The sequence below is a fragment of the Gadus macrocephalus genome, chromosome 20 (genome assembly GCF_031168955.1).
Source record: "Gadus macrocephalus chromosome 20, ASM3116895v1".
NCBI lineage: Eukaryota > Metazoa > Chordata > Actinopteri > Gadiformes > Gadidae > Gadus > Gadus macrocephalus.
The window spans coordinates 10,605,089-10,625,725 of record NC_082401.1 but is presented as its reverse complement, the minus strand read 5'-3'; the positions used below and the strand labels follow the sequence as shown (position 1 = coordinate 10,625,725).

The following is a 20,637-nucleotide window of genomic DNA, read 5'->3' as shown; positions in this document are numbered from 1 at the left end:
CATCCCCATCCCCATCCCCGATCCCGCGGGCGCTTATAGTTCCTCCTCGTCCGATAGAAAACAAGCGACTCCAAACCTCTCCCCGTTTCCTCACTGTCCGCGAGTCATCCACGTTTTTGCCGAAAAAACGACCCGACTTTGTTTCCACCTTTCCAAAACGTGACTTCCACCTCCACCCTCCCCACTCCCCCACCTTCTTCCAGCACTGCCCCATGCCGTTGGCGCCCCTCAACCCTGCATCGACGTGCCCCTGTGTGATCCTGGCTCCACCACGGCCACCACCACCGCCACCACCACCACCACCACCACTACCACCACCGTCACCGCCACCACCACCGCCACCACCACCACCACTACCACCACCACTACCACCACCGTCACCGCCACCACCACCGCCACCACCACCGCCACCACCACCACCACCACCACCACCACCACCACCACCACCACCACCGCCGCCGGTTCCCATCTCTGGCTACCAGATGACGCTGGAGATGCTGGTCTCGCGGGGCAGCAGCGGCAGCATGGCGTTGTTGGCGTGGGCCTCCTCCAGGCTGTGCTCGCGGCTCTTCCCCGGGGGCCTCTGGCCGTTGAGCAGCGTCAGGGGGATGTTGCAGTAGGTGTGCTGGTTGCCCAGGGAGGAGAGCGTGGGCAGGGTGCCGCCGGGCGGGATGTCGTACTCGTAGCTGCGGTAGTAGTGTTTCTGCCGCATGCTGGTGTGGTAGGTGTTGTGGAAGGACGAGCGCAGCTCTGGGTGGGCGGTGGCCATGGCGGTTGAGGTGGCGGCGGCCATGGAGATGGCGGAGACGGTCTGCAGCTCGCCGAAGGGGCCCTGCTCGCTGACGTCCAGGGCGGGCTCGTGGCTCAGCATGGGCTCCGTGCGGCGGAAGGGCATCTCGTACTGCAGCTGCTTCCAGAACTTGGAGCTGAGCTTGTTGCTCTTAGGGCCGTGCCACTTGATGACGGTGAGGGTCTTGATGGTGTGCTTGAGCGCCTCCACCTCCTGGTAGTTCATGATGCCGCGCAGCTCGGCGCACTCGATCAGGATCACCTTGATCTCGCCCGTCACCAGCATGTTGCGCAGCCGCGTCTCCAGCTCGAAGATGCTCCAGCCGCGGCGCACCACATAGTTGGGCGTCATGACGATGATGAGCCGCTTGCTCTGGTCCACGCAGCGGGCCACGTCCTCGATGTAGGCTGAGGGAACCACAAACCGCACCGTGAGGGAGGGCGGCACGAGAGAAGGCAATGGAGGACGGATGGATGGAGTTCCGGGAATGGGGTGATTTATGAGACGAAAGAAAACACGTGGAGACAATGACACGTTGAACCACATAAAACACGAGACGACGATTATCACAAGGACACAAACATGTAGTCTAATCGGAGGGAGCGCAAGCTAGCGCTTATCTTCGGTATCTGCTCATTTCCTGAGTTCGAACCCTTTGAAGTCAATCCGTCAGTGTTTACCGGGTGTGTATTACAGATGTGGCTACGTTTGAACATGTGCAAGGCCATGCAAGGTGCACACAAGGGTGCCAACCAACAAACACAGAGTCAAACTATAAGGATTTGGAGATGAAGGATGGGGATTGGTAAGAGTTACACATCCTGATGATGTCTAGGTGCTAAGCTTGTTGTTTCTGCTCACACACAGAAGTGTCAGGGGCCGATCACACAGAACAGGGTTCATGAGAAAAACGCTCGGCCGCTTCACAATTGTTTTCCTATGGATCCGAACTGTGCTGAGCTGATTTCTCGCGAAGGCACTGCGCATTTGTCAGTCTTTTTTTCTTTTTACCGCACTTAAACTTAAAGCAGCGGAAAGAAGATGTGACTAACTGCCCAAAAAACGTACAGAAGCTAATTCCAGTAGAGTAAGGATAATAATGTTTTTACAGCTTGGCTCTTGTTGAGTACATTTTCACTGTTAAACGGTAAAAACGCTTTAAATGGCACAATTTGCTTACGCAGCCCCCCAAAGGGTCTCTCAAAGTGCTCTGCCACGGCATCTCTGAAGCGTCTGCATCGGCCTTTCTGTGTGATCGGTACCAAAGACTAGGGTCCCTTCAGGGGTCATGGGAGGCGTCTCATACAGAAGGAAAGGGCTGAGGGAGAGTACCTCCAAGCAGTCGAGTGTCATCCTGGTAATGCTCATTGGAGAGACCTAAACATAAACATGGCAACGTTCAAACTCAGGTCACAAGGAGGACACTTCAGAGCTGCAATCACGGCATACGCATACACACGCACGCGACACAGACACACACACACACACACACACACACACACACTCGCCGACGCAGACACAAACACGCACACGCATGCACTCACACACACCTACAGACCCGCAGGTGCACTCACACACACACACACACGCAGACATGCAGGTCTACTCACACACACACACACACACACACACACACACACACACACACACACACACACACACACACACACACACACACACACACACACACACACACACACACACACCCACACACACACACACACACACACACACACACACACACACGTGCAACCGCCCCGGTCCCTGTCCACCCACCACCCTAGTCACTCACATGCAAACAGAAACCCGCTGTACACAGTCTTAAACACGCCCCCAACCTCAACCATACATCATCACCCTGATTGGAAATCATTGACTGTAATTTGCCCCGCCATTTAAGCCGGCGGCAATTCTTTCTTTGATTAAAGGACGGAGTTGGATAACACAGCTGGGCTCGCTGCCGCTGCTGATTTCGCATGGATATTTAATTCTGTCTGGACCAATGAGGACGCAGTTATTTCTTTTTACGATGAGCTCGTCAACATGAAGCCTATAAACACGGAGCATGGCCGCTAACTAGCGCTCGCTCTTTACCACTTTAGCACCTACAGACTGCTAAGCAGCGCCGCAGCGCGCGGGGAATACGTTCACAAAGAATCCTCATGCATTACTTATGCCCCGAATAAAGAGCTGAGGAAACGCGATGAGTGCATATCAGCTCCGCATTACACATTTCCAGCAACGCTGTGCCCGTAGTTGGCTGGGAGTAAACAAGGTGGAAATACTCTGCTGGAGACCGGAAATAATGATATAAAAACAAATACAATAAACTATAAGGGCATTTCCAAAGAAAATTATGCATTAATCTCAGTGGGTACCATGTGTACTTTGCCAAAGCTTAGCTAAGATTCAGTTTTGCCTTTGCATTCATATATTTGCCTATTTAATGCATTTTTTCTTTATAATGCATTCTTCGCCCTGTGAGAACTTTTATGTTCAAACATGAGACACATGACGCAGACACACAAGACTAAAGACAAACAGAGTAGCCTCTAAGACTAAGACATGTAAGCAATGCAACAGCAAGTTGACAGCAATGCTAATGAGGAGACAACTACCAACAAGTGCATTTATGAATACATTACGTATGCACATACATACACACACTCACACACACACACACGCACACACGCACACACGCGCACACACACACACACACACACACACACACACACACACACACACACACACACACACACACACACACACACACACACAGACAAACACACACACACACAGACACACACACACACACACACACACACACACACACACATGCACATATACACACGCACGCACAAACACACACAAAGGTACACACACAGACACCCTTGGCTAGGTCCTTACTTCCTGTGGGGATGAGGTCCCGGTCGGGGATGAAGAGCTTGTATCCGTAGTGTTTCTCCAGGACGTCGGGCAGGATCTCCAGGGCAAAGCGCTCCTCCTCCCGGGTCTCCTGGCTCCACTGGTCGGGGTCCACCTTGGTGTAGGACAGGTAGGCGTCGTAGTCCTTGTTGTCTAGGCGACAGGGAAACATCAGAGAAAGAACATTAGACTGAGAGACAAAAAAGGAAGAAAGTTATGCTTTACCGAACCTGTAGTGCATAACCACCCTTCTTCCTTCACATACACACACATACAGACACACACACACACACACACACACACACACAAACACACGCGCAAACATACACACACACGCACAGACACACACACACACACACACACGCATACACACACGCACACACGCACACACACAAACACACAACCCCACCCACCCACACAAACACTTACCACAAACACAATCTCTCATTGCCCTATGTCTCAATATTGCGCAAAAGAGAGTAATAACCGCCAGCAGCAACAAACAGTCTGGAGATGGCACGTCAGGAACAAGCGCTAGTCATTACGTTCAGTGGAAACTGCTGAATGTGGGTCAGCCAGAGAGGGAGCCAGACGGTTTTCTCTGGTTCTTTGAGGGGCCCTGGAAGAGCTTTTGAAAGGCGCCGGAGAGGCCCGGGCCCGCGATCGACAGCACGGTGATCCAGACATCAAGCACTGCCTTCAAATGAGTGTAAAAACGACCTGGCAAATTAGCTACCTCTACAAGTCTGCAAATGAAAAAAAACGGCAAACGTCGAGCGGTGAGGCCCCCTCGGTGGTCTGACTTATTCATGGGAAAGTTTTGAGTCAACAAAACAGTCTGTTTTGTATGGATAATTCACACAACACCGCGGGAAAAGGATCCCTCTGATTCGCAACTCCGTCTGGCTGGAATCCTTCGGAAAACAAACGCAAAAGTGGGAAAGTGCTGAACGGAGCAGGGAGGTAATGAATCTAGGAACCAGAAAAAAAACAACAACCCCAGACTACAAACAATAAAACACAAAAACACATAAACGCTGCGACGGAAAATCTAGAAGCAAACCGCATTTCAGGTGGAAAAGAAAAAGTGGCGATTCAATTTCCGTCTGTTTACTCTTCGGGGATGTCCTCCAGGGATCGCGCCCATCCCCCCGCGCCCACATACACACACCCCCAGACCCCTCCACACACACCTCCCCCGCTCCTCGTCCCGGTACCCGGCTGTCCGTGGTCGAATCTGGGCATCATTCCATGACATATTGAGACTGATCTCTTTTTAAATAGGCAACAAATTGAAAAACTGTCTCCCCTCTTTCCCCATCCACATGCAGCTCCCTCCGCACCGCACACACACACACACACACACACACACACACACACACACACACACACACACACACACACACACACACACACACACACACACACACACACACACACACTCACTTGTACGTGCAGCTGCACATATACGTGAACGTGCACGCCCACGGCACAGCCTTGGTGTGTCCGTGGACATACGTTTGTGTGTACCTATGGCGAGGGTGTGTGTGTGTGTGTGAGTGTCAGTGTGAGTTTGAGAGAGAGATAGAAACTATGATAGATAGAGTGCTGTGCAGACAGATAGAGAGAGAGATAGAGAGTGAAAGAGAAGAAATGGGGACGCCGTCAGGAAGATTTTGCAAAGAGATGCCGTCCCTTTCTAGCAGAGAGGCGGTTTGTAAATAGAGGCTGTAACGTACAACACACGCACGGGCACACACGCACGCACGCATGCACATGCAACGCACGCACTAACGCACATTATTCGACACCTAAGGTATGGAAAAGATGGCATGGAAACAAATATTGGCTGCATTGTAGAGAAAAAGAGAGAGGGAGAGAGAGAGAGAGAGAGAGAGAGAGAGAGAGAGAGAGAGAGAGTCAGAGAGAGAGAGAGAGACAGAGAGAGTCAGAGAGAGAGAGAGAGAGAGAGAGAGAGAGAGAGAGAGAGAGAGAGAGAGAGAGAGAGAGAGAGAGAGCGACAGAGAGAGAGAGAGAGAGAGAGAGAGAGAGAGAGAGAGAGAGAGAGAGAGAGAGAGACAGAGAGAGAGAGAGAGAGAGAGAGAGAGAGAGAGAGAGAGAGAGAGAGAGACTATCTTTGTTGCGTCCTCACCTCCGTCCACGTCCTCGCTGCCAAAGTTCCTCCGGTAGAAGAGCATGAGCTCGATCCTGTAGCATTTGTAGAGGGAGATGAGGAAGACGAGCAGCAGCAAGATGGCTCCCAGACCCCCCGCCAGCTCCACCGTGTACATGAGCTCCGCTGGGGGGAGAACACAGGCACACACACACACACACACACACACACACACACACACACACACACACACACACACACACACACACACACACACACACACACACACACACACACAGAAGTACACACACACACACACACAAAGACGCACACACACACACACACACGCAAACACAAAGATATAAATATAACCGCAAGCGGTGATTAACGGGGTCCGAGCAAAATTAAAAGTCAAGAACACACTAATGGAAGATATATAAATATGGCAAATAATTATGAAGGAAAGATGTTGAAGAAGATGTTCCACTTAATGCAATACTGTGCCTCGGCTTTCAGGTGAGCTGCAAAGTAATGGCCGAAGTACAAGTTCAGCTTGTTTTAAGGTGCAGTACCACTGGATTCGAACCTCTCAACCTAAGGATCAACTGTACAAGGCATTATCCCATTGAGCCACTGATAAACCTGAACTGCAGCCTCATTCACATGGTCAAAATGTATATTGATAAGCATACAACATCCAGAAACCTCCAAGCACACATTTCTCAATTATGAAGGAAAAATGTTTAACGAAGAAGTTCCCTAATGCCATACTGTGCCTTGGCATTCCAATTACTGGAAACTAATGAGCTAGAATTTTGATTGCCTGATGAATTTCAGGTGCTGTTCAATGTTGTGTTTCTTTGATGACAGAATGTCATGTTCAGCTTGTTCATAATGCTCTAATCAGGATTCAAACTCTCAACCTGAGGTTCACCATTACACAGCATTATCCCGTTGAGCCACTGACATTCCTGAACTGCATGATGCCTCATTCACATGGTCAAAATGTCCATTGATAAGCACAAAACATCAAGAAAACTCCCAGCACACATTTCACAAGAGAATTAAGGGCTTTCTTAAAAGAGCACAGATCTGTAAATTTGCACTGTTAATGGTATCCACCTAATAATAGCCGTATGGTAGTTATACAATAACAAAATGGTCATATAGGCAAAATGGGTTGAGACTGTGGACGTTTGTCTTTTCTATGGAATTGTGGGAAAGTAAACATTTTTAGAGCAGAAGACCAGGGTGAAAAAGATGCATCCGAATTTAGAGATTAATTTGATGAAATAATTTTGAGTCCAGGTCAATCTGGTAAAGAGAGATAAGGCTAGTTCATAAAAAATGTAATAGCGCCACCTTTGGTTGCAGTACCACAATTTGGGTTTATGGGTAGTGGGGGGTATTGGTATCCACCTAATAATAGTCGTATGTTTTTTATACAATAACAAAATGGTCAGCAAAGAAAAATGGGCTAACTGCTCCAACTTTATTGGCCAATATTTCTCAAATGGAACTAAATAAAACAAATTCTGTTCGCTGATTTTTGTGAGGCTTGGTCTAAAGATTTTAAGTGAATTTTTTGATTATTTTTGTAGCCTGTGAATCTTTTTATCATGTTAGCTTAGATCAATATTCTGAAAGAATTTTGAGTCAGGTCAATCTGGTGAGGAGAAATAAGCATAATTCATGATTTTCTGAGTACAATAGCGCCACCTTTGGGTGCAGTACCACAATTTGGGTTTTTGGGTAGTGGGGGTTATTGGTAACCATACCTGAAAATTTCAAGAGTTTTCGACTCACGGTATAAGCTGCAGTATGACTTTTATAGAATTTGAGGAAAAAAAAAAACGTCCAAGCAGCAAAAGAAAAGATATATAATTGCAAAAGATTGAGGCACTCTTGTCTGCTCGTTGATTGTACACAGAAAGGCTTCAGCCATTGGTTTCCATCCCAACCTTTGGCCATTTGTTTCCATCCCATAAGGGTATTGACACTGGGACATCAGTGACATATAGGTGATATGTCGGACTGCTCTGGATTTTCATGCTTGGCCGTTACTCCCCCGCCTCCAAAGATATCTACTTTTTAAATTAATTGTGTAATGAATAAAAGAAAGAAAGACACTACTGCAGAGTTTAACTCTAACAGTCATGGTGGTTTCTGGCCCACAGCCAAGATACGGCTATTTCCATAATTAATTAGACGTGAGGTCTAAAATGGGGAGAGAAATTAGCGAGAAACCCGAGCGAGTGCGACCCAAGTGTGTGTTTGTGTGTGTATGTGTGTATGTGTGTGTGTGTGTGTGTGTGTGTGTGTGTGAGTGTGTGCGTGTCTGAGCGAATGTGAGTGAGTGTGTGCAGGCATGTGTATGTATGTGTGTGTAAGTTAAGATGATTTATTTTTCCGGATTGGCAATCAACAACATGGCTCCAGCTGTCTCTGTGTAAAAAAGGACCGGGGAAAATGGTGACTCTGTTTTTCTACTGCTTACTGAAAAAAAAAAAACCTCCTCTCTCCAGTCCATACTGCACCTCTTCATCCTCCTCCTCCTCCTCCTCCTCCTCCACCTCCTCCTCCTCGGCTGACTCTTTCAGCGCACTCAGTTTCTTCCCTTTTACTTCCCTTTCCCTCTTTCATCTTCCTCTCCCCCTCTCCCGATCGTCCTCCCCCTCTGCCTCCCTCTCCCCTTCTCCCCAGCTTCCCTGAAAGAGAGCCGGTTTATGGGGGGGTGGAGGGGGGGAGTGGGTGGTGTTGGATGGTGGATGGTGGTGGTGGTGGTGGTGGGGGGGGGGGGGATGAGTTATGTTATGAATTAAAGCAGCGTTTACCTGGCTGGCTCAGCCAGAACAGGTGCGCCTTATATCTCTGTCATCGCCTACCGCTCCAGAAGAGCCCCCCCCCCCCCCCCCCCCCCCCCCCCACCCTCTGTGGCTGCCATGGCAACCGCAATACCCCCCCCCCGCCCCCTCCCTGGTCTCTCTCGTACTCAATACAACGCATTAGTTCTAATGTGTGTGTTATATTTTTGGAAGTACACGTACGAATACCGCGCTTCAGCAACGTGTCGCGCCTCATGTTTTTTTTCCCAAGGGTTTGAATCCCCTCTGAAAGGCGACGGCGTTCTTCTCGTGACCCGTGGAGGTGCTCTGACCTGCTCTATCACTGTAGAGCTCTTGAGAGATCAATGGCGTCCATCAACACTCCCTCTCCCCTGTTCAGGCTCTCTGGGCGCTCTCCCAACCCGCCTTCCCTCTCTTTAGCGGCCCTCTCCACCTCCCCTTATCCCTTTCACTCACTCTCTCTTTCAGGCACTCTCCACCTTCAGTGTCGCTCCCTCCCCCTCCTCCTCCCCCCCGTCCTCCTCTTTCCATCTTTCACTCGCTCCGTCTCCCTCCCACTTTTCTCTTTCAGTCCCTCCATCCATCTATCACTCTCCCTCTCCGATCTCTCTTCCAGAGTCTCTCTCTCTCTCTCTCTCCCCCCTTCTCTCCTACAGTATCTCATTCCCGCCCTCCATCCCTCTTTCAGAGTCTCCTCCCCCACTCCATCTCTCATATGAGGCTCAGTGCATTATGGGCATTATGAATACTGCATTCTGGGTGGGGAAACATGAAATAAACATCTGAATAATGATTGAGAGGGAGGGAGAGAGGGAGTGAGAGAGGGAGGGAGAGAGAGGTCTGGGGGTTGGGAGATGAGTTGCTGAGCATGAGGAGAGAGATAGGGGAGAGGGAGTGTAGAGATGACAGAGAGAGAGAGAGGAGAGAGAGAGAGAGAGAGAGAAGAGAGAGAGAGAGAGAGAGAGGAGAGGAGAGAGAGAGAGAGAGAGAAATAGAGAGAGCGAGAGGGCGAGGTAACGAAACAGTGAGAGATAGTAGACAGATGAGTGAATATTCTGCGGTGTTTATGTCTCTCCCGGAGAAAAAGTAAAGTGATCGCTTCACAGAGGAGATATCATTTAATTAGAGGCATTAGAGAGACTGGGGTTGGAATAGCATTGGACAGCAGAAGGCAACAGTAGAGGCTGAGTTTAAGGCTGGGGCAGGGCACACCCATTGAGCCTGGCTATGTAAATGTATGCCAGACTTGCTGGCCTGTTGGGAGAAGGGAGCCAAGTACCAATTTGCCGTCTAAACAGCCGTCAAGTTATCGCTTTAGGATAAGCGACAAACAATCGAGACGGAGAGAGCTCCAGACAAGCGTTGCTGGGGGAGACACAAATGAGCCACACAGACACCCGAAAACCGACGTACACTTGAATGTGATGGGAGAAAACACGACATTGAGGAAGGTGTAGAGGCGGCGATAGAGAGAGGAATACATCCATCCTGGCTGAAAGACAGAGAATACATTTTCTAAGTGGTCTTGGGCGAAGGAGGTTTGCAAGAGGAAATAAGATGTAGTTATGCTGGTCTGGAAATGTGTTGTCACAATGCTACTTCAGACCCAAGAGGCCTTGGGGATAATAGAGGTTGCTGTGTGCGTCAGACATAAACATTTGTCACCCACCGGTGTTTCACTTTATTTTGCTTCATAATTGTTTCGACCAAGTTAAAGTAGTCTGGGATCTGACGGCCCGTAATTGGCCGACTCAGCCAGCAGTAGTTAACTGTGAACAACGGTTTCTGTAAAGGTTTCAAATCAACGTGTGCAGACCAGCCACTGAAAGACATGCACCTATTCAATCCCCTTTAGCTTCATCTCTCTGTGCGAGCGCGTCTTCTTCATGATAATATCTCCGCCCCTTGGGGTTGTGGGTTCCCGGCCCAGGCTCTGTGCCGTCTCCTCCCCGACGTTCTGCTGTAGGGCAACAGGAGGAGGAGGTACGAGGTAGGACGTAGGAGGGGGAGCTCTCACCCTCGCCTGCAGAGCTGCACCGTGGCCTGGCGCCGGCGTGTTGCCGTTCTCCACGTAGCAGGAGGTAGTTCCCCAGGTCCCCCTCCTCGATGGACTCGATGGTCAGGGAGATGGCCACCTCTTGCTCCCCCAGGTGCTCCTTCACCACCCTGACAGCAAAGAGGATCAAGCACGGGTGAGGACACAGGCGGAGACACACGGGTGAAACACATGCTGAATCGTATTCATTTACATGTTGGGACATATTAAAACACACGATTAAATACGTTTAAACAAAAGTGGAAAACATGTGGAAACACATTTTAAAAACACCTGTTGAACACTTGTGGAAACTTACATGTTGAAATCCCACGTTCTACTATACAGTAATACAGCATTCAAGTGACATAATATAGGAAGTCTCCAATGTAAAGCAATGATGTATTTGTGATCCATTGTCCTGTTGTGAGATGGCTTAGTTATTATTGCGTGTGTATATTTATGCCTGTGCATTCGGTCTGGAGTTGCGTATTGTGCTGTAATTCTCCAGGGTTCGGCAATCTAAAGCATCAGTGTGGTTCCACTGTACAGACGCAGTAAATTCAGTGTATATTCCCAGCCGTTGCTGTAAGTAGTTCACAGTATGTTAATTTCCCTCCTCTGCATTCCAACACATGAGAGATGAAAATCAATAAGGAGCTCCTCTTTCCGCGTGTGCAGCGGAGGGGGTCAACTAACAGCGACGAGGAGGGAATCTTTTTATAGTGGCTGCCATGGTAACAGGAGAAGGCAATGTTAAATTCCATAAAGTAAATGAGTGTCCCCCACTGGGCTGGTTAGGACTGATAGAGGAGAGCGTTGGTGGCATGGCTCCCTCGAACCTTCACGCACCACAGTCAGCCCCCTTCACAGCACCCGCAGCCCGGGGATGACACCCAGCAGCCCAACCAAGGAAAAGAGGGCCTCTTGTCCCTTTGTGTTTTATTTTTATTATTATAAAAAAATATATATTATTTTGGGGATTATTTTGAACTTGCGAGTGTGAGGAAAGAGAACGCAAAGTGTCAGTCGTGTAGCGAGGTAACCGCCGCTCCTCGCAACATTTCCCGCTATTCCTCCGAGTTCTTTATTCCGAGAACACAAGTCAGTTTGGTGAGCGCCGAGGACGGCTCGCTGGCACCACTGCGACTGAGATTCGTCATCGCCGGTAATTGAAAGTGGATCGGCCTGGCTTTTGTGCGGAGAAGGCTGAGGTGGCGGCGACGGAGTTTGTTGTGATACGGAGTGGCCGGGTGTGGGGGAGGAGCAGGAGGCGGAGAATCAGAAAAAGCAATGATTAATCATCTCTCTGTGAAAGGAGAGCTCTTAAAGCGCCATGTTGCCCAAACAAGCACACAAGCAGAGCTCGCTGCAGTTGGTCTGCCCGGCCAATGCTTGATGCCATGTTTTCCCCAGTGAGAAGTGACTGAAGACACAATGATCCAGATTGTGCTGAAACACACGCACGCACACACACACACACACACACACCACACACACACACACACACACACACACACACACACACACACACACACACCAACACACTAAGGCAGGGCGTTTCGGCATTTGCAGCAGGCTCTGATTTCTCATGTTCCTGAAATGTTCGAGCTCCTTGTAAAGATTAGCGGAGCTCTGTGGAGCTTTGTCTTTGTTTGCCCTTTGGGTGATGTCCTCTTGTCAATACCACAGAGCCGACCGTGATAGTATTTCCAAACTACAAATGCAGGCACTTTTCTTTTCTCTCCGACACTCTCTCACTTCCCTCATTAGCAAATCCACAGTGTTAGCTTATTTAGTGGTCAATTTTTACTTATTCCTCTCCTGTGTTCATCCGAGTCCACCTGCGACCCCCCCCTGCCTTAGTGGGACGAGTCAATAGGATATTGATCGCTTGCTTCCCTAATCACGCTCAGCCACTTTTGTTTGGCTAATTTATTCATCGCTGTATGCGAGGCCTACGTCCATCCGTGCATTCTATAAACAACAATGGCATGATGTCGTGCCGCAAATCCGAAGTCACAAGTTTGGCCTTTTGTTTCCAAAGGAATGAGATTCTCTTGATCGATAGGCTATGGAGCTGAGGGTGAGCGCCCTGAACTCTTTTGAGCTAAGGATACCAAGAACCAAACCTAAACAAGAGTTCTGAGAGGAGAGAGGAACCAAAGGAAGGCATTACCATTTAGTCCAGCAACTGCTCACCTGCCCTTCCTTAGTCCTTTGCCCTCACCCACCCAACCCCTCTTCAGATGGCTATTTCTGTTCTATGGGAGAGGTGTTGGGGTACGGGCTCAATCACAGCTGGCCAGGGTTGCAGGACGGACAATACGGAATGCAAGATCAAATGCTTATTGATCTGCCGCATGAAATATTGCTATGAATCATGAAGAGCTGACCCTCTCCTTCGCTGACGTGTGGGTGTGCGTGGTGTGTTTGTGTGTGTGTGTGTGTGTGTGTCTGTGTGTGTGTTTGTTTAGGGTTGAGCAGGGTCAGGGGTTTGATGGAATGAGGAAGTGAAAGAGGGATACAAGCAGAGAGAGAGCGAGAGCGAGAGAGAGAGAGAGAGAGAGAGAGAGAGAGAGAGAGAGAGAGAGAGAAGAGAGAGAGAGAGAGAGAGAGAGCGAGAGAGAGAGAGAGAGAGAGAGAGAGAGAGAGAGAGAAATAGAGAGCAAGAGGGAGCGGACGATAACGATAGCGGTGGCGGTGTTGAAAAATGGCGGTTGTTAAGTATTTGACAGGGCTGTCTCCCCAGAGCTGCAGTTTCTCCAAACAGCGGCGGGGGCCTCTAATGGGAAATATGCACACAGAGCGGGGAATGGACTTGTTTAAATGTGCTGGGCTATAGTGAGGGGAGGGACACGCGGAAACAGACTTGTTTTTAAAGCGCCTTACAACGCCCCCCATACCCCCCCCCCCCCCCGCCAGAGGGGATGTATCCACACAAACACTAACACAGACAAAATGTCACACACAAACACACCACACGCACAGACAAAAACACACACAGACAACGAAATGTGGCCTTGTGCAGGTGACATGCACATGCGCGCACACACACACAAAGTCATGCATGAACACAACACACGCACTGACAGACACACACACACACACACACACACACACACACACACACACACACACACACACACACACACACACACCAACGAACAGATTGCAGCTTCGATTTCCTGAGACGCAGTGGAGTGCGAAATAAAAGCCAGGAATTTGGAAAAAAAATGACATCGTCCATTTTAAGTGCGACACATTTGGAACGGGATCACATCCCGACTACAAAGGGAACAAAGTGGACATGATCTCTTGCTTTGTTTCAGTGGTTTCCCCGGCCGAGCAGGCGGATCAGACGTGTTTGAACTTCTAGACAGCAGCCAGACACATTTGTTCGGGTCATGTGGGGAGAGGAATGATGAAACAGGGACCCGACGTTTAGCACCACCACCGACTTGCCGCACTCCCGCCACTTTCTTCCTTCTGCACGGGGCGCAGTGAAAGCTCAGTGATCAATACCCGATGAATCAAAACATTGTATATTAGAGAGTGCTGATGAAACAATCGCAGTTCCAGCACTTCCGGGCTATTTGCTATTCACAACGCAGTGTGGCGTGTATGCTGGTGATTGTTTTTCTTCTCCACTTTTTGTGTTGTTCATCGTCATTAATTCTTGAATTGTTTGTTGCCTATTGTCTGGCGCTGCGTTGCACTTGGACTGTTAAACAATTGTGCTCTGGGATTTTGATAAAGTTTAGACGAGGAACTGAACCGAAAGACGCGCACTTCCGAAAGGGAACGTCAGAGCTGTGATTGGTGTGTTCCAGCTTGTGTTTGAACTTCTTGTGCTGTTCTGCTGTGTGAAACACGCACTTTGTTCCTGTAGATCTAGGGTAATGTAAGTGTCTGAAAGGCAATAATGGATTCATGATTTGCAATAATAGTAATTTAGTCATTTGAAAATGGATGGGAATCTCCTAGTGAAGCAGTGTGCAGTGTAGTTCCTTTCACAGTTGTACTTTATGTTTGTGGTGTGTTTACCCTGGAGCATCTTTGACAAAAATAGGTATCATTAGAATTGTACATTACTAACTAGGGGGGTAGCTATAGACAGACATGATTTGATCACATTATGAACTGTCTTGTGCTGTGTTGTATTCTGTCATGATTTTCACGTGTTGCATGGTCAAGAATCCCCATGATGTCAATTTAATAATGCAGTCAATTTAATAATCGCCGTCACAAATTGTTTTACATTGGTATGGAGACTGTATAATAATTTCCTCAAACTACACTCATCTCTGCAATAGCTTGTTGGTGCCACCGCAGAGTATACACTTTGCTGTAACAACCCTCCCACAGGGGCCCTCCCAGAGATTAAACAATTATTCTTTGGAAACCTTTTATTTTTTCTTCAGAAACCCAGTTGGTGAATCGTTTTTTTTTCCCCCTCTCCCTAAACAACCAGAGCATGAGAATCAGATGGAGGTAAAACTAATGTTGTGTTTAACAGGAAGTGCTTAAATGGCTCACAGACAAACGTTTCCACCCCGATTGCACTGTGTCTCTACTTGATGTCGGTCTCCTGGACCCGCTCCTCATCCAGGTCCTCGATGAACTTCTCCCCCTTCATCCAGTAGGTGAGCGGGCTGACGTCCCCGCTGTAGCCGAAGAACGCCCGGCACGTCAGGTTCAGGGCACTTCCTGCGGAGACAGGAAGTGACACTCTATTCATACTCACGTTCAGATGACCTGGCGAATGGCGTTTGTGTTTTGTGGACAAGGCCATAGGAGGAACTTCATTTGTTTTTTTTCCGCAGCCAAGAGCGATTACAACCGCACAACGTCCAGAAGTATGAGATTCATGCAGATCTTCTCGTCTTAATGTACCGCACAACCCGAGTCAAACATGGTGCCTGCGCGTCTGTTGACCCTTTGTACAAATGCACACACGCACTCACACATACACATACACATATGTAGGTTCATGGACCAACGCATGCAACAAACACACACAAACACACGCACACACACTCACACACAAATGCACGCACATACGCAAACGCACACGCACACACACACACACACACACACACACACACACACACACACACACACACACACACACACACACACACACACACAGCAGTTACAGCTTTGGGGAGAAAGCATGGGTCAAAGGTGAGAGCCTGAGTCTTAACAAAAGAGAAAATTTAAACTTATGAAAACCTAACGGACGCTCACATTCCAAACCCTGAGGAGTTGATGCAACAGAATGCACAGAACAAGTGTTTCCCTGAAACCTGGCTTACCCCTCCCTGGACAATAGTCCAGGCTGGCCCTGATTGGCTGGCTTGCCCACGGTGCTACCGTACGAGGGCTGACCCTCTCTATCTACACGGCCAATCGATCCACCGCTTTTGACTGGTCTGTTTCGCCAGCAGCACGAGGCTCGGGAGGTGAGTAAACAGAGATGACCACAGGGAGGCACTCAGGAGCTTCATAAAACACACACGCACACGCACACACGCACGCACACATACACACACACACCCCACACACACACACATAGCGCTGGGGATCTGCTCTCCTCACCGAGAGAGGGAGAGCGAGAGGAGGAGGAGGAGGGCGAGAGGAAATGAGGAGGTTCTTGACAATACCATTAGTTCATTTGGAGCCGTGGCTGGATATGAGAGGCGGAGACGACTCAATACGTGCGCTTTATTCACGGCTGTGGAAGAGGAAGAGACGCGGCTGCAAGACAGCCAGCTCAGCGTTCTCCCTTTCACCGTCACCCTCCATTAAAACAAGGGCGCCTCTGAATTGACTGCTTTTAAACGCAAACCACTCTGCACTCTTCTTCGGCTTCAGCCGTTGTATAACTCAAACATAGCTTTTTTTAATTCAGAAACAAACGTCTGGTAATGCTGAATTTATTTCACACATTTTCTCCCCGAGAGAAATTTAATTAGGCAGGTGCGAGGACGCCTACGGTTAAGTGACGTAACGGCGACAGACTTGGGTGAGGGGCCATTAGCCAGGGCGGGGACCAGAGGCCCCGTGGTGGGGGGCCCGCGTCAGACAACCAGACGATAGCTGTGAGAGCTGTGTGGGCACAACATGCGTGCGGGGTGTGTGTGTGTGCCGGAGGCCCTTCTGAGGCAGGCTTCGCTGCAGCACCCTGGGGTGCGGCGATCACATGATGCGGCCTCACAATGAACTGCACTATGCTATTGTGTAAACAACAACCAACAACAATCACAGGAGTGTGTATGAGACGGGGGGTTAACTGTGTGGCGTATAGATATGCGTCTCAATTCCCTCCTATGGTGTGGTGAGTGTGTGTGTCTCTCTCTCTCTTTCTCTCCCTCTTTTTCCCCCTGTCTCTCTCTCTCTCTCCCCTCTTTTTCTCCCTCTCTCTCTCTCTCTCTCTCTCTCTCTCTCTCCCTCTCTCTCTCTCAACTCGGAGAGCTTATGTTAGGTCCGCAGCAGGCTGTGCAGTGTTTAGAGAGGATCAGACACAGCACATGGGGTGTGGAGTAGAGTCTGGTCTGGATGTCTATTTGTGTGTGTGTGTGTGTGTGTGTGTGTGTGTGTGTGTGTGTGTGTGTGTGTGTGTGTGTGTGTGTGTGTGTGTGTGTGTGTGTGTGTGTGTGTGGGGGGGGGGGGGGGGGGGGTCATGAAATGAGGCTTGAAGTAAAAAGTCTGGAGGGTGGTTTCGAAAGAGAAGAAAACAACATGATCATTTGAACATAACTAATGCTGCAAATGAACAGAAACCCAAATGTCACTTTGTTTGGCAGTGTCTGTGGGCTCCTGTAATGGGCTAATGTAAGAACTAGCTCACACTGAGTGACAGACCATGCATTCGGTCAGTTCTTGATATATATACATAGATGGAGAGGTTGGGTCTGACCAAGAGCGCAGATCTCATTACAACTTGAGGGGGGAATACAAACATGGCTTTTTTTAACATTATTTATTATTTATTATACAAACGTTTTAATATTTGAGTATTTTCTGGAGGGGACATCTATAATATCACAAATGCATTTTAAATGATCTGCTGTAAAAGACACACAGCCCTTAAAAGTAGCTTAAAATAAATATTCATGAATCACTTTTAGGCTATAACTATACGTATTTACCTGTTTTCATGAACCGCACTGCTATAAATGCAGCACCATTTATTCTCTGAAAAATAGCATTGAGGTTTAACACGGTAATCGTATTTGGTACAGCCACAGAGCAGGTCAGATAGGGGGGTGACATGAACAAGGTGTTGTTTAAGTGTGAATCATTTGTAAAAGTGGAGTCGTCTTCTATTAAACATATTTTTTTAAATGGACGGACAGGTGAACAAGTTGAATCCCCAGCGCCCTCTCTGAACCTCCACCAAACCCCCCCAGCCCCCGTCCTGACCTCCATCCCCCTGACCTCAAGGTCTCACCCCCCCCCCCCCCCCCCCCCCCCCCCCCCGAGGACCGCTCCCTCTCCGGTACCCCGAAGCCACCGGGGGGCCGATGTTCAGGAGGATGTTTGTATCTCGGTGAGCGAGGTCATGACCCACCCCTACACCACCTCCACCACTACCTCCGCTCCACCTCCACCACCACCCCACACCACCACCACCACTTCCACCACCACCACCACCCACCATCACCTTGATCCCAAACCACCACCACCACCACCACCACCACCACCACCACCACCACTTCCACCACCAACCACCACCACCATCACCTTGATCCCAAACCACCACCTCCACCACCCCCACCACCCACCACCACCACCACCACTTCCACCACCCACCACCACCACCCACCGCTTCCACCACCACCACCACCAACCACCACCACCACCACCACCACCACCACCGCTTCCACCACCACCCCCCACCACCATCACCTTGATCCCACACCACCACCACCACCACCACCACCACCACCACCCACCCCCACCCCCACCCACCCATCACCTTGATCCCAAACCACCACCACCTCCACCACCACCCACCAACACCACCACCACCACCACCCCCCACCACCATCACCTTGATCCCAAACCACCACCACCTCCACCACCACCACCAAACACCTCCAACCCCCACCATCACCTTCATCCCCACCACACCACCACACCACCAACACCACCTCCATGACTTCCAACATCTTCCCCACAACAAACCCAACTTCAAAAGACTTAGGTAGGTCACGGTGAGGGAGGAAGGGAAAGTTGTTAGAGGTGCTGCATGTGGGGGGGTGGGGGGGTGGGGTAGAGGGGGGCCGGGAGGACACAGAGGAAGTAACTGATAGCGGCGTCTGCGAGGGCCAGCAGCTGACATTTCCAAAGTTCAACAGCCACTCTCCACTTGGTATTTGTGCACACGCAGGCTCTACAAAGGCTACACGCTGTACTACAGAAAGGGGACGGACACACAACCATACACACATTTTCTCCCTTTCTCTCAATGTACCTCTCGGACGGACGAACACACACACACACACACACACACACACACACACACACACACACACACACACACACACACACACACACACACACACACACACACACACACACACACACATATTGACAAAGATTCTCCCATTCTCCCATTTCTCTTAATGTACCTCTCAGACACACACACACACACACACACACACGCACACACACATAGACAAATACGCATTCCCACCCTCACACACACACATACATCGGTGTATTCTTGTATGCATTTGTCGTGTGTATTTTTCCGTGTGCGAGAGTCTGCCTACGTATATGTCTACATATGTGTGTGAATGTCAGAGTACACCTATGTGTGTGAGCAGCCTGGCCCGTTACTTCATATTTTGCCTGTCCCCCTCCTGCTGTCAGTTTATCCCATGGATCAGATTCAATCTGGCCACATCAGGCCCCTGCACCGGGAGGAAGTCTCCACTGAGCCGCCCCCCCCCCCCCCCCCCCCCCCCCCCCCCCCCCCCCCCTCCCCCCCCTACCCCCACCCCCACCCTCAACCTCCACCCTGCCTTCTCCGGCTAATCTGACGGAGCTCACATCCTGCTGCTCCGGGGAGAGCGCCCAGACAGGAGTAGTCAAACCATCCATCACATCAGCCCCCACTTAACGGCAGTACCCCGCTACCTCCCCAGCTTTCCTAGCGCCCCCCCCCCCCCCCCCCCCCGTAAAAAACACCACCCACACCCACATCACCTCCACCACACATTCATCATCATGGTCTCATCCCCTTCCTCATCATCAACGCTGATGTCACAACTCACATCGGTTGCCGCTTTGATGTCCGCATAATTGCTATTAGGATTACAACCGCAATCAGCATTACCTCGTTATCATCTTCCCCCCCCGATTCGAAAGCCAACACGTTAGATACGTGATGATGAGGAACTGCGTGCCTAGATGTCCACGCCGCACATTAACTACTCATGATAAGGTTAGCCCTGTTCACACAACAGACAGGCTAACCTTTTGCTAGGTCTGCGCCGTCACGTGAACACGGTGTATTTCTGTTCTCCTCGTGGGTGGCGACTGTGACACCTGCCGTCCCCCCTCAGAACATGTAGAGTTCAAAGATTCTTCTCTCTTGGTATATGCTTTTCCGTGCGGAAATGTACATACATCCACGTTTTCCATCTTTTGTACGTGGCGGTCAATAAAAAATGCTAATCAAATTGAATCTAATCAGGTCTTCCTGGGATTTCTGTTTAGTGGGCCGTAAAGAAGGTTTACACCTCTGAGAAAAAAAATAAACCAAACCCTGAGTCCAGAAAGCCCACTTAACTCCTAGTGAAGTGATGGCTCCGCTCTGAGAAGGCACTGCGTCTTTATGTAAACCTCTCACCGCGCGTCCGCCTCTCTGGCACGCAGCTGTCTGCCCGGGAGTTCTTTCCCATAGGGGGAAATA

General features: G+C 49.7%; 1 protein-coding gene across 1 annotated transcript; it reads right to left on the bottom strand.

Annotated features, from left to right (window-relative positions):
* Window positions 1-414: 414 nt before the first annotated feature.
* Window positions 415-15,524, bottom strand: LOC132448174 (interleukin-1 receptor accessory protein-like 1). Its single transcript, XM_060039246.1, is given in 8 exon segments — window positions 415-1,197; window positions 2,123-2,167; window positions 3,698-3,868; window positions 5,868-6,016; window positions 10,695-10,729; window positions 10,731-10,754; window positions 10,756-10,840; window positions 15,287-15,524. Coding segments are annotated over 8 exon segments (1,449 nt in total). The 5' UTR covers window positions 15,505-15,524; the 3' UTR covers window positions 415-475.
* Window positions 15,525-20,637: the final 5,113 nt, after the last annotated feature.